General features: G+C 38.7%; 1 protein-coding gene across 1 annotated transcript in view; it reads right to left on the bottom strand.

The window, feature by feature from the left end:
* Positions 1 to 24,704, bottom strand: part of LOC126470456 (calcium-dependent secretion activator-like) — a 1,485,604-nt gene that overhangs the window by 95,592 nt on the left and 1,365,308 nt on the right. Inside the window, exon 31 of the mRNA XM_050098305.1 lies at positions 7,983 to 8,128. Within this exon, the coding sequence (XP_049954262.1) occupies positions 7,983 to 8,128 (146 nt within the window). The remainder of the gene's footprint in view (positions 1 to 7,982; positions 8,129 to 24,704) is intronic.

Here is a 24,704-nt window from a genome sequence, read left to right on the forward strand (position 1 = left end):
TCTTTGCATGGTGGCTCTGGCAGCAATCTGCATACGCAGAGCTGTGTTGGTGCATGTCAGAGTACGGTGCAGCGAGGAAGTGTGCAGACCTTTTCAGACGTGCTAATGGCGACTGTGTGTTGAAAATGGCTCAAAGAACACATATTGATGACGTTATGAGGGATAGAACAGTAGGGCGAATGGAGGCTGGTCAAACACAGTAGGTCGTAGCACGGGCCCTCCGTGTGCCACAAAGTGTGATCTCAAGATTATGGCAACGATTCCAGCAGACAGGAAATGTGTCCAGGCGCTACAGTACGGGATGTCCACAGTGTACAACAACACAAGAAGACCAATACTTCACCATCAGTGACTGCAGACAGCCACGGAATACTGAAGGTAGCCTTGCTCGGGACCTTTCTGCACCCACTGGAACAGTTATCTCCAGACACACTGTCAGCAGAGGACTGAACAGACATGGTTTATTTGCCCAGAGACCAGCAAAGTGCATTCCACAGACTCCTGGTCACAGGAGACCCTGTAAAGCCTGATGTCAAGAACACAGTACATGGTCACTGGATCAGTGGTCCCAGGTTATGTTAACGGATGAGTCCGGCTATAGTCTGAACAGTGGTTCTATCCAGCTTTTCATCTGACATGAACCAGGAACCAGATATCAACCCCTTAATGTCCTTGAAATGGACCTGTGGGGTGGGATTATTATTGGTGCACATATACTCCTGCATGTCTTTGACAAAGGAACTGTAACAGGTTAGGTGTATCGGGAGGTTATTTTGCACTGGTATGTCCGCCTTTTCAGGGGTGCAGTGGGTCCCAACTTCATCCTAATGGATGATAACATACAGCCCCACCGAGCTGCCATCATGGAGGAGTACATTGAAACAGAAGATATCAGGCAAATGAAGTGGCCTGCCTGTTCTCCAGACATAAACCCCATTGAGCACGTCTGGGATGCTCTCTGTCGATGCACTGCTGCATGTCTCCAAACCCCAATGACACTTCAGGAGCTCTGACAGGCACTGGTGCAAGATTGGGAGGCTATACCCCAGCAGCTGCTTGACTACCTGATCCAGAGCATGCCAACCTGTTTGCGGCCTGTGTATGTGTGCATGGTGATCATATCCCATATTGATGTCAGGGTACATATGCAGGAAACAGTGGCGTTTTGTAGCTCATGTGTTTCGGGACTTTTTTCTCAGCTTTTCACCAATACTGTGGACTTACAGATCTGTGTTGTGTGTGTTCTGAAGGTGCTTATGCTATTAGCGTCAGTTTTGTGTAGTGCCACATTGTGTGACACCACATTCTGCAATTATCGTTAGCATGAGTGTGGTAGTCACATGTAAGCAAAACTATGGCCCTTGTCCTCAGATCACTTATAGCCATTTTCTCTGATATACAGAGTCTAGCTGATGTGAACCAACTTGACTCTGTATATATGTGACATTAATTCCCTCTAAGTTATCAGGCTGTGGTTATAATTACTGCATACTCTATGGATATTTTGTGATATGTCATGTCATTGTGTTTTATTCATGAAGGTTTTGAAATCTCTTTATCCATGTTATCTGCCAGTATTACATTTCTGAAGTTGACAGATTTGTCAGAACCATTTAAGTGCAACTAAATATTACACCTGTGCAGCTGATGATTGAATTTTATTCTCAAAAATATATATTGTGTGTGATTACTAATATCACACAATATTTATTATATTGCTCAGTACATTGTATCTTTTATTATGTAATCTTACATTTATGTTGGAATAATTAACTGTCTTATAAGTGAAAAGTTAGTAATGCTACATCATTTACGAAAAATATTCCTATTTTGTAGAAACAATAATTTCTAATCCAGAAGGATGAGTGTTCACTCAGATAGCACAGCTATGTAAAATTAATGAGTAGTGGTGGAAAGTTCTAGAAATACACTATGTAATATTGTGACCAGTTACTGAAATTGTAAACAGTTCTGTAGATAAAGATCCTTACGCCAGTTCGCAAAATAATTAGGTTCACCAAAAAATGTAATTATAGTATTAAAGCTTCTGTGAACTGTAATAATTAAAATAATTCAGTGCCTTAGAAACAGATTAGCATATTTGTAGAATAGTTGTCAGAGTTATTTGTTTTATAGAATTTAGCATAAAAACTGTGAACTGATAAAAATGTTCCTTACAAACATATTTGTACTTTGTCTTGACCTTCATGTCTTATGTAAAATCATTTGTATTAATTCTTTTTCCTTGTAGTTAATGTATAACATATATTCAAAAAATACTTGATGATTTTCTCATTTCAATGAAAATTTGGCGGTATATGTCATATTTATCAGTGTTTCTTAATAAAATATTATGCAGTGACAGAGAAATCACAAATGATAAGACAGTGTTACAGTTGCTGGAAAGTCATTATGTATCATTAAAGCAATGCAACTGCAAGAGATCCATCTTTACATTTTCTGCATGTGAAAGAATACAATGTATTAAATTTATCATCAGTAATGGACACCACCAACTGAGCAAGTTAAATATGGTATTAAGATTTCATCAAATATTTCCTGCTCTGTAAGATTCAACCTGATTACATGCAAGCAGTCATAACTCAATTTGATTATGATGCAAAACACAGAATATGAGTTATGTACCATTTGAGTGTAGACTAATGTTTCAGTATGTAAGACTTTCTCTGCAGCATCCTTAACAAAATGTTGGAGTATATTTGATGAGAAATGTTGTATGAGGTCCAAATAGTGACATTCAGGCAAGTCTCTTTGAATGTATGTACCTTACCATTTGGATGTTCTACTCATAATTTACTAGGGACCACATGATGGCACCATCTACTACAGAATCAGTTATTGGTCAAGGCTTGTAGTTCTGTTCTAAGAATGTGTGAAAAGTATTCTGTTTGCTAAATAAATTAAGTGAACTTGAAATTTTAAGTACTGATGAGCTGAAAAACACTTCTGTAATGTGCATAACTGAACACTGTCTGCCTAAAGATGCAATGTCAGTCATAAAACTTGCAGACTTCAATGTTTCATCATCATTCTCTAGAATTACATCCAGTCATGGAGGGTCATATATATTTGTTAAAAGTGGCATTGATTATTGTAACATAAAAACCATTGAACTGTTAGCTGAAGAGAAAAAGTTTTTGAAGTATCTGCAGCTGAACTCTCTGCATTAAAATTAATAATCATCTGTGTATATAGGAGCCCTGATGGGAACTTAAATGATTTCTGTCATCAACTACAAGCAGCTTTAAATACTATAAAAAACGCCAAGAAAACAGTGACCTTATGTGGAGATTTTAATACTGATTTTCAAGAAATCTCAAAAGACCAGCAAAGCCTAATGGCCCTACTGTAAACATATAACACGAAAGCCACCATAGATTCTCCTACAAGAGTTACACCAACAATTAGCTCAACAATTGATCAGATATTAAAAAATACAGATGTAAATCACAATTTCTGTGCTGGAAATCTTAATACTGTCTTCAGTGATCACAGTTTATTGGTTTACACACCCCAAGTGAAACAACTGAGAAACAGGAACTTGTAAAAGAAACAAGAAAATTCACTAACAAACAAATAAACTTTTTTTTTATACAGAGACTAAGTGAAGAAACCTGGTATGGAGTGTATACTTGTGAAAATACTAATAAAAAGTTTGAAAAATTCATGGAAATCTTCATGTCATACTTTGAAGCTGCATTCCCATTAAAAAAACAAAAATGTCAACCTAACTTCAAAAAGAACAAATGGATTACAACAGGTATTAGAATCTCTTGTGCAGAGAAAAGAAGATTACACAATATGGCAAAGACACAAACATGCCCCAGGAATTTCATTTGTACTTGAAGAATTACAAGAGGATCCTCAAAAATGTTGTAAGGAAAGCTAAAACAATGGCAAATGACAATTACATTGAAAATTCAAAAAACAAATCTAAAGCTATATGGGAAATTGTAAAAAATCAAACAAGTGAAACTAAACAATAATAAAATATAAACTTATGTTATGAAGGACAAATGATTTCTTGCCCAACAAAAATTGCAGGCACCTTCAACAAATATTTTGCAAATGTAAGTGAACAGTTGTTGAGTGGACTGGAAGAACACAACAAAATATCACCTCCATCATCCAGTAGTGTGAGAAATGTGTCTACATCATTGTCCCTTTCACCCACAAATACTGAAGAATTTTTTTCAGTTATAAAAACCTTGAAGACAAGGTACTCATGTGGAATTGATGGAATATCAGATGTAATTATTAAAAAATGTTGTCTTGCCTTAGCTGAACCCTTGACACACTTGTACAACAGCGGACTGGCATCAGGAACCTTCCCTTCATGTCTATAAACAGCAAAACTGAAACCACTGCTCAAAAAAGGAAATCCAGAATGTGTTTCAAATTATAGACCAATTGCCCTACTGCCTGTATTTTGAAAAAAATTAGAATTTTTTTATAAGAGATTGTCTGATTTCTTAAATAAAAACAAAATTCTCTCTCCCTCGCAGCGTGGCTTCAGGAAAGGCTAGACAACTTTTTAAGTGCATTATTTGAATTTCTTAATGAAATCTATACTAAACTGGATGCAAGTGAGTTTGTGACGGGCATATGTCTTGATTTATCTAAAGCTTTTGACGTCATTGACCATAATGCCCTAATGCAGAAGCTTGACCAATTAGGAATTAGAGGTATATCCAATGAGTGGTTCAGGACATACCTATGTGGTCGCAAACAGGTGGTTGAAGTGCAATACAGGTGGTTGAAGTGCAATACACTGACCATAACAAAATCAGCTACTACTATTCACAATATGAAAATGTGAAATATGGCATCCCTCAAGGATCAGTATTAGGATCCATTTTGTTTCTCCTCTATGTCAATGATCTTATGTATAACAGGTATTGAAAACTACCCTTCAATTTGCAGACAATACAAGCTTCTTTATTAGTGGTAAAACAGAAGAAAAACTAAAAGACTCCGCAATCCAAACAATGAAGAGTGTAGAACAGTGGTTCAGCTATAACAAGCTAATTATAAACAAAGAAAAGACAGTAGCACTGAACTTCTATAACTTAAAAGGAAGACACCACCCAAACATACAAATAGAACTTAAGGACAGAGTTCTTGAAAGTGTTGACAGCACAAAATTACTGGGACTCTGGCTCCAGAACAACACAAAATGGGAGGTACACATTGAATATTTCCAAAGAAAGCTAAGCAAAACCTGCTACATGATAAGGATCTTAAAAACTTGTTGCAGCAAAGCCAGTCTGTTAAATGTATACTACTCCTATGTTTATTCAGTAATTAAATATGGCATAATCTGCTGGGACAATGCAACAACAAATATTAAACTTTTCAGGATGCAAAAGAGAATATTAAGAATTATTGAAGGGGTAAACAATATGAAATCATGCACACCCATATTAAAAAAATTGTCAGTTCTTCCTCTTCCTTGCATTTTTATCTACAAACCATCAGTTTACATCAAACAATATATTGATAGACATCCAGATATCTTATTAAAAAATGAAGATACACATGCATACAATACAAGGCTAAAATCTGACCTTCATATGAAACAGGTGAGAACATCATTGTGCCAAAAAGGCACACTACATACTGGGTTAAAGATTTACAATAATCTGCCTAACCATATTAAATCAGTAGGTAAACCGAGTAGTTTTAAGGCTGAACTAAAGGCATATTTAATTGATCATTGCTTTTACAGTCTGACAGAATACCTAGAAGCCAAACAACAAAAATAAAGATGCAATATGAATGTTCTACTTTGTATGTTGCCTCTAATGTTTGTTGTATGTATTATTCTTTGGTAAATTACTTCAATATCTAGTCCTTAGGAATGTAATACAAACTGTATTTTATCTTGTAAATACCTAACCATGTCCAATATCCTTGTATATATTCTACACATGTAGGATTTGAAAGACTAAATAAATAAATAGAGACCACATGGCATTCAGAGGCTATGTACCCAAGGTTGCATGTCAAGGAGCCACATGAGAGGGCTCACTGAACTCCCTGTCAATCAACCTACGATGGGGTTTGTGGCATTCATCATGGTTTGGCTCTGTAGAACGCTGAGGGCAGTAGTTTCAAGTGCTGGCTGACACCTAATAATCAGAAATCTTGGAATGTCTGGGTGTATGTGGTGGGAGGAGGAGCCTCCCGGAGGCCCTAGAAAGTTGGTTACGCTTCTGGAAATGCTGAAGTGTATAAGGAACACTCTGGTTTGCTGATCACCTATTAACATCAGATAGGAATTTCTAAAGAAAACTAGTGAGGAAGATATGTTCTGATTGGCCCACATCTGGAGACATTCTGTGGTGGAGATCTACTAAACTTGGTGGGTTTCATGCTATTGGCAAAAACAGGTACATTTTCCCTGCTTGGTAGTTGTGGCCACAATGGTGCAAATGGCAGAGCTGAGAACAGGGACACATGAAGACAAACGCTCTCGGTATTGATGTGGAAGATGAAAGGTCACTGGTTGTGGACAATGAGGAATCTTGAGCTCAGATGGTGAATGGGACTTCAGAGTGTCGGAGTCATGATGAATGAGATTCTGGTTCTTCACATGTGACCATGTATGGCCAACTTATTGTCGTAAAGAGATTGGTAAGAATATGTGGAAGCACCAGCATTAACAGGCCACTGATGTCTGCAAAGAGGACATACTGTTGCCACAGTACCATTAATCACATTTATATTGATAGTATCAATTTCATTTATTATTTATTCATCCACTGGAGTAACTAAAATATTTGGTGGATTGCATTCATATCAGTGACTGAATGTGCAGCTAGGATACAGAAGTACTCCCCCATCTGCTTCATACCTTTATTGTGGTCACTTTTTCTGATAGTCGTGTCACTGTGTCGTATGCTGTGTCATTGCTTTTAGTATAATAAAACATAAATTTAATTTTATTTGTATTTCATTTCAAGTAACATATAATTTCATTCAGATCTTTATTATTATTATTTGTTGATTGAGTAAAATTAGTCATTGAGTAAAAGCACTCATTCAGTAGGATTTTACAGCAATTCTCCACCTTAGGATTCCATGATTTGACTATTTTTTGAAACTGCAATTCTACTGCGCAATTAAAATTTAACGTTAAGGCTTAAGGGGTAGGGATTTTGGGGGGGGGGGGGGGGGTGTTAGTTTGCAACAGAGAATGAGCAGTTCCATCATTCTGTTACAATTTCACAACCACACATCACGGGGGTTTTGTGCCCTATATGAAAAAATATATACAAATTAGACCTACTGTTCATGAACCATACCCTTTGCTGTTAAGTTCTGAAAGCAGGGAAACTTAGAAGTGTAGCTATTAAGGGGCAAATTTGACTGTATGTACTGTTAGAGGATAGTAAGAATCAATAATGATGCCTATCATCACATAAAGTCGCTGATGGACTCTTGAAGTAACCTATTAGAACAACTGAGACGAATTTAAATTTATCTGTTGTACATAGAAGTCTCCAATCTGTGGTGAAATTTGCACACAAGTAGGCTGCATGAACTTAGTTTTATGTGGGTCACCAGAAATATGCAACAAATAAGATATGAAGAAAAATGTAATGTGCACAGATGCTGCTAGTTACTACCAAACATATAATGATGCAAAACATAAATGAATTCTTGCATACAAAAGCACTAACAATGCAGAAAAAAGGGCAATGACATTTTGGTTTGAAGAAGAAGAGTTAATTACAGGAAGGGGGGGTTGAAGCATTTGTCTTATAGGTGAAACTTATTATCTAATGATCAATAAAAATGTTAATTGATGGTAGCTTAGGTTTCTAATATTAATATTGCAGAACTATTATTATTGAGAATTATAAGGCTTCCAAAAATATCTAGTTGATGTCAGCATGCCATTAAAAAAGAAAACATAGAAGAACTGAACAAGTTAGAGACACAAATAGGCAACGTACTCAGAATCTTCAATGTCATGACGAGTGTTCATTGTGAGGGCACATGTCGCTTCTTCAGTTTGCATTCTTTGTGAAATTGTTTGATATGTCTTGGAATTCAATTTGTCTTCCATTACACCTTGGAGTTCAAAATCTGAATAAAGTTTCTGGAGACAAAAACACAATACAGATCAGATTCATATATTTGTTATTAGAGAATTAAACATTTATAAGGAATATATTAAAATTTCAGAGCAATTTAAAACCTGAAGCTCATGTGGTTAAATTACTTCACTCAAGCTAAGACGACTCTGAACAGTTCAGGTATTCTTGTTACTTTTACAGTATTAAATGATATCTGATGTCTACACTATTCTAACTGTAAAGAAATAACATTATCTGGACAATTTCAGAATAAAATTGCAAGTAACTAATACACTTTATATGAGGGATTAAATAAATGAACATTAAAACCACAAGTAAAAACATGAAAAATTGGACCACACTAAAAGTATAAAACATGTGTCAATGAAGACAGATATGGACTGTTTTAAAGAGTATACTGAGATTCCATTCTTAATATGATGAAGAATGAAACAAAACAGTGAGAAACATAGCAATGAAATGGTAACAGATTGACACTTGATGTCAAGGAATATGAGCAAAAGTAGTTGCCTAACACCTTGATGGCATACGTTGAGTACATAAGATGAGAAAACATATGGACATACTGACAGGCTCGATATATATATAAAAAAACAAAGATGATGTGACTTACCAAACGAAAGGGCTGGCAGGTCGATAGACACACAAATAAACACAAACATACACACAAAAGCTTTCGCAACAAATGGTTGCTTCATCAGGAAAGAGGGAAGGAGAGGGAAAGACAAAAGGATGTGGGTTTCAAGGGAGAGGGAAGGAGTCATTCCAATCCCGGGGGTGGAAAGACTTACCTTAGGGGGGAAAAAGGACAGGTATACACTCGCGCGCACACGCACACATATCCATCCACACATACACAGACACAAGCAGACATTTGTAAAGGCAAAGAGTTTGGGCAGAGATGTCAGTCGAGGCGGAGGTACAGAGGCAAAGATGTTGTTGAAAGACAGGTGAGTTATGAGCGGCGGCAAATTGAAATTAGCGGAGATTGAGGCCTGGCGCATAACGAGAAGAGAGGATATACTGAAGGGCAAGTTCCCATCTCCGGAGTTCTGACAGGTTGGTGTCAGTGGGAAGTATCCAGATAACCCAGACGGTGTAACACTGTGCCAAGATGTGCAGGCCGTGCACCAAGGCATGTTTAGCCACAGGGTGATCCTCATTACCAACAAACACTGTCTGCCTGTGTCCATTCATGCGAATGGACAGTTTGTTGCTGGTCATTCTCACATAGAAAGCTTCACAGTGTAGGCAGGTCAGTTGGTAAATCACGTGGGTGCTTTCACACTTGGCTCTGCCTTTGATCGTGTACACCTTCCGGGTTACAGGACTGGAGTAGGTGGTGGTGGGAGGGTGCATGGGACAGGTTTTACACTGGGGGCAGTTACAAGGGTAGGAGCCAGAGGGTAGGGAAGGTGGTTTGAGGATTTCATAGGGATGAACTAAGAGGTTACGAAGGTTAGGTGGACGGTGGAAAGACACTCTTGGTGGAGTGGGGAGGATTTCATGAAGGATGGATCTCATTTCAGGGCAGGATTTGAGGAAGTCGTATCCCTGCTGGAGAGCCACATTCAGAGTCTGATCCAGTCCTGGAAAGTATCCTGTCACAAGTGGGGCTCTTTTGGGGTTCTTCTGTGGGAGGTTCTGGGTTTGAGGAGATGAGGAAGTGGCTCTGGTTATTTGCTTCTGTACCAGGTCGGGAGGGTAGTTGCGGGATGCAAAAGTTGTTTTCAGGTTGTTGGTGTAATGGTTCAGGGATTCCGGACTGGAGCAGATTCATTTGCCACGAAGACCTAGGCTGTAGGGATGGGACCGTTTGATGTGGAATGGGTGGCAGCTGTCATAATGGAGGTACTGTTGCTTGTTGGTGGGTTTGATGTGGACGGACGTGTGAAGCTGGCCATTGGACAGGTGGAGGTCAACGTCAAGGAAAGTGGCATGGGATTTGGAGTAGGACCAGGTGAATCTGATGGAACCAAAGGAGTTGAGGTTGGAGAGGAAATTCTGGAGTTGTTCTTCACTGTGAGTCCAGATCGTGAAAATGTCATCAATAAATCTATGCCAAAGTTTGGGTTGGCAGGCCTGGGTAACCAAGAAGGCTTCCTCTAAGCGACCCCTGAATAGGTTGGCATACGAGGGTGCCATCCTGGTACCCATGGCTGTTCCCTTTAATTGTTGGTATGTCTGGCCTTCGAAAGTTTAGAAGTTGTGGGTCAGGATGAAGCTGGCTAAGGTAATGAGGAAAGAGGTTTTAGGTAGGGAGGCAGGTGATCGGCATGAAAGGAAGTGCTCCATCGCAGCGAGGCCCTGGATGTGCAGAATATTTGTGTATAAGGAAGTGGCATCAATGGTTACAAGGATGGTTTCCAGGGGTAACAGACTGGGTAAGGATTCCAGGCGTTCGAGAAAGTGGTTGGTGTCTTTGATGAAGGATGGGAGACTGCATGTAATGGGTTGAAGGTGTTGATCTATGTAGGCAGAGATACGTTCTGTGGGGGCTTGGTAACCAGCTACAATGGGACGGCCGGGATGATTGGGTTTGTGAATTTTAGGAAGAAGGTAGAAGGTAGGGGTGTGGGGTGTTGGTGGGGTCAGGAGGTTGATGGAGTCAGGTGATAGGTTTTGTAGGGAGCTTAAGGTTCTGAGGATTCCTTGAAGCTCCACCTGGACATCAGGAATGGGATTACCTTGGCAAACTTTGTAAGTAGTGTTGTCTGAAAGCTGACGCAGTCCCTCGGCCACATATATATGTCGCAGTCCCTCAGCCTCTCTCTCTCTCTCTCTCTCTCTCTCTCTCTCTCTCTCTCTCTCTCTCTCTATATATATATATATATATATATATATATATATATATATATATATATATATATATATATATAGAGAGAGAGAGAGAGAGAGAGAGAGAGAGGAAGGAAGGTGAGAATGCTGGAAAGAACTGATGATATAAATTGAAAAAGAAAATAAAAATTGAAAAATGGAAGGAGTGAATGTAACCTCACACTATACAGCTGATGCAATGAATGGTCAACAAGTACATAAAGAACATGAAAACATTGTTGAACTAATTAACAAAACACCCTCTTTGTTTGCCACCCTCTGCCAATGCACCTGTCAATATCTCTCCCTACTCCTCTCCTCTATTGCTCCTTTTTTTCCACACCTCCCTGCCCTACAACCTCCTCCCAGTATGCCTGTTGGAGGTCTAGTCCCTGCACATTCCACCATGCAATGTTCCCTTCTCCCCCCTTCCATGTACTATTACCCTTCCCCTTCCCCATTCCCTCTAGATTGCTGCTTCAATCCCATGTGATAGTTGCAATTTGACCTGAGCTGCTGGAGTTAGCAGTCGTGTGTGTGATGTATGCTTGCTTGTGTGTATGAATGGTATGTGTTTCTGTTTTGCTGGTGAAGGATGTGGTTGAAAGCCTTGTGGAAGTGCCTTTTACTTGTACCTGTCTACAACTTAATGTGTCATCATTATGGTAAGTAGTAATCTATCTTTTCCTATGTTGTTGATATTCCTACCTGGAATTTCCATTGTTTAATGAGTAAAAACAAAGACATATACACAGATACACATGTATTACTACATAGCCAAAGGTACTGTCCCTGTTCAGCAGCCCACCTGGGGTTAGGAGTTGTATTGGGTATTCTGAGTGATATAAACAATGAGGCTGGAAGAGAAAGGGAGGGACAGAGGAAAGGGAGACAAATAGCAGGGGGGGACAGGCAGCAAGGGTATGGGTTTATAATGTACCACCAGACAGCAAGCCCTCTCAGAGGCAGGTAAGTTGCACATAAAGTGAAAGAGTGTATTGGGACATTGATGGGAGGGGGGAGGGGGAGGGAAGGAAGACAGAACAGAGGAAGGGGGCAACAATAGGTAGAAACATTTAAGTGTTGATTACTTAAGTGAAATGGGGAGAGAGAGGTTATGGGAAACAGATTCAGGATAGCTAGGGGCACGAGTAAATGGATATTGAGGCCAGGAAATGAAAAGATGTGGTATAAAAACAACTATCATCTATATTTATTAGAGAACTTGATATTGAGGAGCAGGATTCAAATGGTATGATTTGTGAAGGAGCCACTGTAGTTGTGGATGGTGAGTGCAGGAATATGTTCTTCCACTGCATAGTCAACTTTTCAGTTGGCGACAGTTTCACAGTAGCTAATAAGATCGACCACATAAAAGTCTGTGCAGAACTTCCAGCAGAATTATTATATGACACAACTATTGTTACAGAAGACCTTGCCTTTGATAGGGTATGATATGGCTGTGATGGGAGTGTAATAATATATGATGAGTGGGTGCATAGGACAGATCTTGCATGTACATCTTCCACAGGGATAAAACCTGTGTGGCATGTGGTTGGGAGTTGGTGTGGTATATGGATTAACCAGGATATTGTGTTGGCTGGATGGCATCATAACACTTTGATAGAGATGGGAAGGACTTTGGAAAATTCCTCATTTCAGGGCATAATGAAAGGTATTCAAAGCCCTGGCAAAGGATGTGGTTACACTAATAAGTGGTTCGATTCAAAGGTGAAGGTGGATATAAGATGCATTTTACTTGGCAGTTGGTATGCAGGATTTGTTGGTGGATTAGGGGCATGCATGTATATGACACAGTCCCTTCATATGTGGATTAGCTTCAGATTTTGCTGTGAAGGTCTTATAAGATATTTGAGCATACTTAGAAAGGTAACACTTGCCACTGCAGATTCACAGCTGAGAATGTTGTGTGAGAGACTTTTTAGAGTTGAAGTTCTGTTCATGTTTGGTGAGCTTCACACCAGACATAGGATTTTACGCAACTGTCACAAATGTGGAGGTTATATTAAACAAGATTGCATATAGTGTGAAGAGGACAAGAAGAAAAAGAAAGGAGAGATGGTGTGGAATCTGTGGAAAACTGAGGATAAAGTAACACGGACCTGGCTGCAGATAATGAACATACTGTTCATGAACCTGAAATAAACAAGGATCTTGAGTCACTAATAAGGTTTAAGTTGGTCCATTAACAGACTGGCCCATCAGCAAGGTATTTAGATTCCCATTGCTGTGTCACAGATCCATTAGTAATTTTCTCCTCAAAGGAGAAGTAGTAATGGATAAGGACAAAACTTGACATAGAAGTTAAAATCTTCTAAACAGTCAACAATTTGACCTCTCTGCTGGAATCTTCTTCAGCATATTGTCGTGGTCACTGTAGACTGAGCACTGTCAGAGACATCTGTAACATTCTCTTATAAAGGAGACTTCTGCTGTGCTTTAGATGGAGAAATGGGATTATTGGGCAAAATTCTTGTGGATAGCATTGGTGGGCCATCTTCATTGGAAAGTAAGAGAAGTATTCCTGCACTAATGCTGAACAAGGGAGTTATTGACTAAATCTCTTGTGGCTACCTTTGTTGGGCTAACATCATTGGTCAGAAAGGGATTTTTCCTGTACTTAGGCTGGAGAAGATTTATTGGTTAAAATTCCTCCTGCTGCTATTGGTGGGCCATCATCATTTGCTAGAAGCAAAATAGGCAGGTCAGGAGAGGGGGGGGGGGGATGTTTATTCAAAATAGTATTATCCACAGAGGTGGCTTCCAGGCATTGGTTGTACTGCTCTGGCACGACGGCCATGAATTTACTTCCTTAATGGTGGGAAGCCATGTTGCTGGGAGCTTGTAGCCATCCATTCCTCTGATATTACATGCATTCTCTTTGTGGACAATAATATTTTGGATAAACATTCCCCCTCTCTTGCTCTGTCTTTTTCTCTTTTAGCCACTGATGATGGCCCACCAATGGCAGTATGAGGAATTTTAACACATTGGTTTACAATGACAGGTATAACAGTCATCACACTTGCATGCATTTACATACAATGAGGGGTACAGCTGTCACTGTACAGTCTCCTTGTTGTGCAGTGCTTAGGCACATACCGCATTACTGATTTTCTATTTCTGGTTCAGGCAGCATCTTAATAGATGGCAGCAGCTGAGTCTGGCTTTAAATCAACCAGAAATGTTCAACTTCATCTAAATATTACCATGCAAAGTTTGCATACTTTCATAGATTCAATAGCACAATGTGGCCAAACCATACAAAATCCAAGCTGAAAGACTACGTAATTTTTCTAGAAGAAAGGGATTTAAGTGACACTGATGGTGAAACAGATTCTGAAAACAGTGAAGTAATAGAATCAGAAGCAATTGACGACAGTGACTTTGTTGACAAAAGGAGATATTTTTCCCACAACAATTGAGATGCCGTAGCAGAGCTGGCAACAGATACTTCAACAATTACTGATGAGTGGAACTTGGATAATGTTTGTAATAACCCTTACATTGTCAAGAGCAGCATTGAAGCTGAGGTAGACATTACTATTCATAGAACCCTAGGCTAAAACCCATCACATTTGCATTTGACTGATCAGTTTTTGACAACACGTTTCTGGGAATCGGTGGTCAAGTAAACAAAATTGCTTGCAGCTAAAACATATGTAGAAACAACTGTATGTGCAGAACAGAAAATAATGGTCAAGAAAGCTCATGGCTTGCTGTGACAGTAGATGAGATGAAGGCTCACTTTGCACTCTGCAAAATTATGTCCTAAACAAAGAAACTTTCTGTACAAGAGAAAAATAATACAGACTCCTGTTTTTGGTAAAATCATGCCTTTCAGGAGATTCAAACCAATCTCAAGATATCTTCATTTTGATGTTGATTCTCCAGAAAAGCTGCTTGACAAACTGAGAAAGATCAGACCGGTTGTTACTCTTCTTCTTTGCAGATTTCAAAATGTGTACAAGCCAGGAAAAATGTTTTGTGTCGATGAGAGTCTGATGTTCATGGAGATTGTCATACATACAATACAACCCTTGAAAGAGGACAATATTTTGTTTGAAGATATATAAAGTAAGCTCAACTGATGATCAATACTGTTACAGTTTTAAAATTAATAACAGTCTTGAGGCAGAAAAAGTATTCAGCACCACAGCAAGTGGGCAATTTATTTTGGATTTTTGTGAGACTTTACTGGACAAATACAGAACAATGTGCATGGATAATTGATATAGTTCTACCACCTTGTTCCTAAAGCTACTGGAGAGCAAGACCTATGTGGCTAGAACTGCAAGACCAAACAGGAAGAATATGCCATCACAGTTCAAGAATTCAGTGCTGCAAAAACGCAAACTGACTTTTGTGTCAGCAGATAAAGTTCTAGCTGTGAAATGGGTTGACAAAAAACAAGCTCACATCTTGTCAACCATTCATGATCGACAAGAACAGCAAAAAATTAGAACACTAATCTGAAACCTGATTGTATCCGTGAGTACAACAAAAGACTGGGTGGAGCTGATGCACACGATCAATGCTTAGCATCATATTGTCTTATGAGAAGATATGTGAAGGGATATAAAAGATATATTTTCATATGATAGACATGGAAATTTTCAGTGCAAGTGTAGTACACTGATGAACTCCAGTAAAAGAAGAATCAAGTTCACAGATTTTCATCTGTCTGGCAGAACAAATTCGGAAAAACATTAGACTCCCTGATTATGGGATTCATGGATGCCTAAGCCAAGGAGCAAGTCCATTAAGACTACAAGGAATGTACTAGAAACATTTTTCCACAAAAATACTCCAACTTACAAAAAAGCAATGCCGTCTACTGTCTAGAAGATGTAAGGTCTGTTATGACACAGGACAGCATGGAGCATTCTGCAAAAAGTGCATGTGGATAAGTGTTTTAAGCGTCATCACATTCAGACAAACTATGTATGATTATATTTCACAGTGTAACACAGAAGGTACAATAAACAGGCTGCCCTAATATAGCTTCCAGTATCTTACCGTAAAAATGAGAAAAATCACTGAAAAATAAGTATATTACTATGTCGTGATGTCAACAAAAAACTGCATGCCAATGGGTTAACCAATAACTCTTTTCCAGAATAATTACAGAAAAATCCATTTGTAACCAAGGACATTGGTCCACTGATTGTAGCCATGAGAGATTTAGCCAATAACCCTCTTCTCCAGTATTAGGGTGGGTATACTTCTCTTTCTATCCAATGACGATGGCCCTCCAATGGTAGCCACAAGAATTTAACCCAATAATCCTACTTCTACAGCACAAGTGCAAGAAAACTTCCCTTTATTAGAGAATATGACACTGGCCTCTGGCAGTGCACAGTCTACAGTAGATGGCACAAGATCCTGAAGAAAATCCCAGCAGAGGGGTCAAAATGTATGGTTCAAATGGCTCTAAACACTATGGGACTTAACATCTGAGGTCATCAGTCCCCTAGAACTTAGAACTACTTAAACCTAACTAACCTAAGGACATCACACACATCCATGCCCAAGGCAGGATTCGAACTTGCGACCATAGCAGTCGCGCGGTCCAAATGTACATTATTTAGAAGGAACCCAGAAGATTTTAACTTCTGTGACAAAAGCCATGAAAGCCTGCAGACTTAATAACATTTGCCATGGGTATGGAAATGAGGCACTAGGTTTAGAGTTAGCAAGATACTGTGTGAGGTAGTGATTGATGAGGGCAAGGCCATGTTTGTCAGCAATGTCGTTGGCTGTCAACATTGACAAGCATGGATCTAGGTAATAATGAGATGTGGGTGAATGAGAGGCAATAGAAGAAGTAGTTCATATCCTTGATACAGGAAATTACTAGACTGTGGGAATCGACTGGAGTTGTTAATGATCAAGACTCAGGATTCGTTCCATGGGCAGATAGATAAAATGTTACAATGGGGTGCCTTGGATGTTTAGGTTTATGGATTTTTGGAAGTCTGTATGCAGGGGATAGCTGGGGACTGGATGAAGATGCATTAAGACATGACTTCTAGGATGGGTTTAGATACTGGTAATTATTATTAACTTCCAGGATGGGATAACTATGACAGGACTGGCAGGTGGAATAGTCAGAAAAGTGGGCGCTACTTTCTGTCACATGATCACTATGATTCAAAATGGCCATAATAGATGCTTTTCCTGAAGAAAAAGTGACCAAGTCTCAGTTATTTTTAAGGCAGTAGATGGTTGTTTTTTCCTCTGCTGAGAATTTTTGTAATCGTCATATTCTTCCATATAATTTGTTCGATGTCCCCATTTCTTCTACTTACTCGTTCATCAAACACTCTCATCATCACTAATTCTATAATTATTTCTGACATTGTCAAAACTTATTCTCTGATTAACTTCCCTAACACTACCAGAATCACCAGTTCAGTTACCCCGCAATAATTCTCTGGTTAGGCGTAATTACGTGTTCGTACAATGCGTTTGCCATGCTATTCCGACTACAGAATTAAGCAGTTGCTAATCACGGACTATACAAGTTCCCCTTAGTAATGTAGTGATCAGACAAAAATTTTCTGTGAAAATGTCATTGTCATTTTTGTGGATACACCAAGAAGATAATATGTAATTTTTTTTTCTCCATACTCCGCAAGCCACCTGACGGTGTGTGGCGGAGGGGACCATGGAAACGAACATGTGACCAGGTTGAAACAAAGAATTCCTGGAAAGTTATCAGTGGGTAATTAGGTGGAGAATGCATGTATTAGCTTTCATTACTGGTCATAGGGGTTGATAACAGAAAAGAGTTTCTGTTGTAGTGATTATATGATGAAGAGTAGATATTTTATTAGTCCATGATGATTAAATTTTCTTTGGTGCTGAAAGTGTGGACTTTTGAAAAGACTGCAAGTCCTGTGGGGTTAAGGTTCCCAGTACACAGTTTGGCAACAGTGTCCTGTATTTCTTTGTGTACTGAGTGGAATAGTGCAGAGAATTTTGTAGGGTTCAGCAGATGGAAGAGATCAGTGACGCATAGTCTGAAAGCTGCAATTCATTTTAACACTCATATGTTTCTCTCCTCAGTCTCAGTCTCCCTTTGTTCTGTCTTCCCAGCTCCCTCCAAACACAATCATTTAATTCATCATTAGCTACATGAAACTTCCTATACCCATAAAAAGGCATGCTCACCAGTTCCATATTCCTATCCTATTTCTTTTGTGCTTTTCCCACTTAGTCCATAAGCTCTCTTTCCTCTAGACCTCCATTATTCTCCCCATCTCTTTGTTCTGTTCACTCATTCCACCTGAAATAACCCCTTATCACAGGCAACCGGCAGCAAAGGGACTGTGTAAACGCGCGTGTGTGTGTGTGTGTGTGTGTGTGTGTGTGTGTGTGTGTGTTCCGAATTCAAGCCTACAGTTTTACAGAAAATTAAATGGCTTGAATTTCTATTCATCACCTGTGATAAAGGGAAAAGTGAAATCATCATGTCTCAGAAAAATGTTTTGACAGATGTTGGGGGGTGAAAAAGTGTTAGTTTATTTCGGGGAGCTTAAAATTGGAAATAAGTCTATGTAATCTGGCTGAATGAATAACCTATAGGAACAGAGATAGAAACTCATAAGTGATGATATAGAGGCATATGCTGCTTAGCTAATAATGGAGAAAAGAATACCTGTAATTCTTACAGTACACAGTTTACAACTGTGTGTTTGAGGAATGTTCATGAAAAATTTTGACTTATTATTGTGTCCACTGGCAGAGAGACAGAAAGGATATTAGCTTGTGAAGACATCAATGTAAACATATAAAGAATTTTAAAAAAGGGTTCAGATGTACTGTTGGTTAATTTTAATTTAGTATTACTCCTAAATTTTCCTACTTAAGTAACTCAAGAAAGCAGTAACCTGATAAATAATGTTTACAGACAATGAACTAATGTTTAAAGAATGCGTGCCTACCCTATTGCTCATCAGTCCGAAGAATAAATTTTACATAACATAGCAGCATTTACAGTACAAAAACACTTAAAAAATTTCAGCAAGGCTGGTTAATTATAAAAGAATGGCTGGTTTCAAGTGAAGCTAAAAAAGGTGCAGAATTGAGTGAAATTTAGAACAAGCCAGTAGTCAAGTCTAAAGTTAAAGTATACCTGAATAACTATGTGTAATAATAGCAATAAAGTCATCAATCAGTAATCTGCTATCACTGTAGATACCAGAGTGTTTCCACTTCAAAAAAGGGTCATAAAAATAGCCATACTGATTAAGAGCTGGAAGTCTATGATATTACAAACAGCAGTATAACATATTAAGTAATGCTGTAAGGAAATCCAAGAGTATATCCATGTTCTATTAAACCTCTCACTTCACCTTCCAGTGTAATGAGGTGTAATATATGCCTACACTGCTCTAGTAAAACAACATATAAACAACTCAGTGGAAATGAATGAAATATTGGGAGCATGTTGCCAGATGTCTCCCAGTCATCAACAGAAGGCTGGCCATCACATGGCATGAGGTCAGCAATATTTCATTCCGCACATAACTCCTTAGAAAGAGATACAGAAACTTTAAGATGAATGATCTCCATCACAATGTGGCAGATCAACTCTTTATACCTACTACTCTCTGTGATTGCACAGTCAGGCTGAAGTGTTGAAGACCATCATGACAGTAAAAACACGTATTTCTTCATTTCATGGGGTATAGTTTAGGTAAGGATAAAGAATATATCTGTAGCATAGCAAAGTTATTTGTCCTATTGTGCTAAGATGGCAATTAACATATCTCAGCAGATATCAACAGAGATACCTTTGGAAAATTGTAATGAAAACAGTTGTGGGTTAATTACACAGATCATTGTACAAAGGTTATCACTGTCCAGTGTATGGGTATTCATGCCATACAATAACATATTTGTAATGTAATAGGTTTTGTTGATACATATATGAATGGGGAATGGTGGTACTTTGTGGCAGCATACATTGCGTAAACTGAACACTCTTATAAAAGTGCTTTGATATCAGTTCTGATAAATTCTGAAGGATGTGAGAGTGTTGAATTTGTTTCCACAAATTCCTTGGATTAATATGGGTTTACAATTAATCTTGTGCATTGGCGATGTTGCAGAACCCTTGACCATGTATTGAATATAAACACAAAAACTGCAACCAGTTTCTTTTTCGAAATATTCATGTTCATCTTCAGATGGAGCCTGAAGAAGTTCAAAAACCAGTTAATGGAATAAGCAAAACATGTAATGTCCATGAATCCCATCTGAAGATGAGCCTGAAAAGATTTGAAAGCTAGTTACTGTAAAAAATGTATATTTCAAAAAAGTGTCTGGTTGCAGTGTTGTGTATTTATATTGAATATAAATCTGAAGAGAACTTGTTGCTGAATACTTCCAGTGCATCTGTCTCCATTCTGCACTGTCATGATACAGATGTGATCTTTTCAATAAAGTAGTCCTAATAGGTACCTCGAACAGAATGACTTTTAAGTGTTCAACTCAACACTGGTTTCAGGTGCAGGTCTCTCTTTGTAACTTACAGACTGATACATGAACATCAAATTTTGGTAGGCCAGTTTGTAAACATGGTCATGGTTATATGTACATGCAGAAATGGCTGTTGCATAGACCTGTGATGCAGAATAGACCTAACCTAGAAAAATTAACTTTGAGTGTTCATCCATAGATATAGTAATAAATAACTAATGTTACACTATCACCAATATTAACAGGTCACCTGGCAGTAGTCCAAGGTTATGTATAAGGGAGTTAGATGCTACATTAACTAAAGTGAGCAGACATAAAGATAAATAAAAAACAATATTGTGTGATGATTTTAATATGAATTACCCTAAATAGGCCTTATACAAACTGATAGTTGAACATCATTACTACTGATTTCTTACAAATTACATTATACAAACAAAGCCTACACTAAATTTGTTAATAATAGGACCATGGCTATGGATTGTATTATAGACATTTCACAGGAAGATAATTATACAATCACAGTAAATGAAAATAATCTCTGCTCATAGAGAACAAATAATCAACAAAAAGCAAACCAAAGGAACCTCACAGGGTAGCAATATGCAGTTCAGTCTTAGGGGTAATCTTGTACCTATTAAGATTAGATGAGGAGTGTGACCCAGGAGGCTGGTTGTCATGCTAAATAATTAATTGTATGGCATGTTGCATGATGTGACACTAATTGATATGAGACACTGTGATTCCACTTTTATCAGTTTGCATGACTCAATATTAATGAAACTTTACAAATGATATTTTATAGAAACTGCAAGTCAGTTTTTATTTATTTATTTAATTTAACCATACATAGATAACAAATATTGTATGGATGTTATCCAAGTGTACATGTAAATTTATGGAAAATCATTTCAAGGAAATGGAACATACAGATGTTGTTGTTGTTGTGGTCTTCAGTCCTGAGACTGGTTTGATGCAGCTCTCCATGCTACCCTATCCTGTGCAAGTTTCTTCATCTCCCAGTACCTACTGCAACCTACATCCTTCTGAATCTGCTTAGTGTATTCATCTCTTGGTCTCCCTCTACCATTTTTACCCTCCACGCTGCCCTCCAATGCTAAATTTGTGATCCCTTGATGCCTCAGAACATGTCCTACCAACTGGTCCCTTCTTCTCGTCAAGTTGTGCCACAAACTCCTCTTCTCCCCAATTCTATTCAATACCTCCTCATTAGATATGTTATCTACCCATCTAATCTTCAGCATTCTTCTGTAGCACCACATTTCAAAAGCTTCTATTCTCTTCCTGTCCAAACTATTTATTGTCCATGTTTCATTTCCATACATGGCTACACTCCATACAAATACTTTCAAAAATGACTTCCTGACACTTAAATCTATACTCGATGTTAACAAATTTCTCTTCTTCAGAAACGCTTTCCTTGCCATTACCAGTCTACATTTTATATCTTCTCTACTTCGACCATCATCAGTTATTTTGCTCCCCAAATAGCAAAACTCCTTTACTACTTTAAGTGTCTCATTTCCTAATCTAATTCCCTCAGCATCACCCGACTTAATTCGCTTACATTCCATTATCCTCATTTTGCTTTTGTTGATGTTCATCTTATATCCTCCTTTCAAGACACTGTCCATTCTGTTCAACTGCTCCTCCAAGTCCTTTGCTGTCTCTGACAGAATTACAATGTCATCGGCGAACCTCAAAGTTTTTATTTCTTCTCCATGGATTTTAATACCTACTCCGAATTTTTCTTTTGTTTCCTTTACTGCTTGCTCAATATACAGATTGAATAACATCAGGGAGAGGCTACAACCCTGTCTCACTCCCTTCCCTTTCATGTCTCTTGACTCTTATAACTGCCATCTGGTTTCTGTACAAATTGTAAATAGCCTTTTGCTCCCTGTATTTTACCCCTGCCACCTTTGGAAGTTGAAAGAGAGTATTCCAGTCAACATTGTCAAAAGCTTTCTCTAAGTCTACAAATGCTAGAAACGTAGGTTTGCCTTTCTTTAATCTTTCTTCCAAGATAAGTCGTAAGGTCAGTATTGCCTCACGTGTTCCAGTATTTCTACGGAATCCAAACTGATCTTCCCCAAGGTTGGCTTCTACCAGTTTTTCCATTCATCTGTAAAGAATTCACATTAGTATTTTGCAGCTGTGACTTATTAAACTGATAGTTCGCCAATTTTCACATCTGTCAACACCTGCTTTCCTTGGGATTGGAATTATTATATTCTTCTTGAAGTCTGAGGGTACTTCGCCTGTCTCATACATCTTGCTCACCAGATGGTAGAGTTTTGTCAGGACTGGCTCTCCCAAGGCCGTCAGTAGTTCTAATGGAATGTTGTCTACTTTCGGGGCCTTGTTTTGGCTCAGGTCTTTCAGTGCTCTGTCAAACTCTTCACGCAGTATTGTATCTCCCATTTCATCTTCATCTACATTCTCTTCCATTTCTATAATATTGTCCTCAAGTACATCGCCCTTGTATAGACCCTCTATATACTCATTCCACCTTTCTGCTGTCCCTTCTTTGGTGAGGACTGGGTTTCCATCTGAGCTCTTGATATTCATACAAGTGGTTCTCTTTTCTCCAAAGGTCTCTTTAATTTTCCTGTAGGCAGTATCTATCTTAACCCTAGTGAGATAAGCCTCTACATCCTTACATTTGTCCTCCTGCCATCCCTGCTTAGCCATGTTGCACTTCCTGTCGATCTGATTTTTGAGACGTTTGTATTCCTTTTTGCCTGCTTCATTTATTGCGTTTTTATGTTTCCTCCTTTCATCAATTAAATTCAATATTTCTTCTGTTACCCAAGGATTTCTACTAGCCCTCGTCTTTTTACCTACTTGATCCTCTGATGCCTTCACTACTTCATCCCTCAGAGCTACCCATTCTTCTTCTACTGTAATTCTTTCCCCCACTGCTGTCAATTGTTCCCTTATGCTCTCCCTGAAACTCTGCACAACCTCTGGTTTAGTTAGTTTATCCAGGCCCCATCTCCTTAAATTCCCACCTTTTTGCAGTTTCTTCAATTTTAATCTGCAGTTCATAACCAATAGATTGTGGTCAGAGTCCATATCTGCCCCTGGAAATGTCTTACAATTTAAAACCTGGTTCCTAAATCTCTGTCTTACCATTATATAACCTATCTGATACCTTTTAGTATCTCCAGGATTCTTCCATGTATACAACCTTCTTTTATGATTCTTGAACCAAGTGTTAGCTATGATTAAGTTATGCTCTGTGCAAAATTCTACCAGACGGCTTCCTCTTCCATTTCTTTCCCCCAATCCATATTCACCTACTATGTTTCCTTCTCTCCCTTTTCCTACACTCGAATTCCAATCACCCATGACTATTAAATTTTCATCTCCCTTCACTATCTGAATAATTTCTTTTACCTCATCATACATTTCTTCAATTTCTTCATCATCTGCATTGCTAGTTGGCATATAAACTTGTACTACTGTAGTAGGCATGGGCTTCGTGTCTATCTTGGCCACAATAATGCGTTCACTATGCTGTTTGTAGTAGCTTACCCGCACTCCTATTTTTTTTGTTCATTATTAAACCTACTCCTGTATTACCCCTATTTGATTTTGTATTTATAACCCTGTATTCACCTGACCAAAAGTCTTGTTCCTCCTGCCACCGAACTTCACTAATTCCCACTATATCTAACTTTAACCTATCCATTTCCCTTTTTAAATTTTCTAACCTACCTGCTCGATTAAGGGATCTGACATTCCACGCTCCGATCCGTAGAACGCCAGTTTTCTTTCTCCTGATAATGATGTCCTCCTGAGTAGTCCCCGCCCGGAGATCCGAATGGGGGATTATTTTACCTCCAGAATATTTTACCCAAGAGGACGCCATCATCATTTAACCATACAGTAAAGCTGTATGCCCTCGGGAAAAATTACGGCTGTAGTTTCCCCTTGCTTTCAGCCGTTCGCAGTACCAGCACAGCAAGGCCGTTTTGGTTATTGTTACAAGGCCAGATCAGTCAATCATCCAGACTGTTGCCCCTGTAACTACTGAAAAGGTTGCTGCCCCTCTTCAGGAACCACACATTTGTCTGGCCTCTCAACAGATACCCCTCCGTTGTGGTTGCACCTACGGTACGGCCACCTGTATCGCTGAGGCACGAAAGCCTCCCCACCAGCGGCAAGGTCCATGGTTCACACAGATATTTTAATGAAAAAGTACAGACAAAAATATATAATGCT

This window comes from Schistocerca serialis, chromosome 3 (assembly GCF_023864345.2).
Source record: "Schistocerca serialis cubense isolate TAMUIC-IGC-003099 chromosome 3, iqSchSeri2.2, whole genome shotgun sequence".
In the NCBI taxonomy this organism is placed as follows: domain Eukaryota; kingdom Metazoa; phylum Arthropoda; class Insecta; order Orthoptera; family Acrididae; genus Schistocerca; species Schistocerca serialis.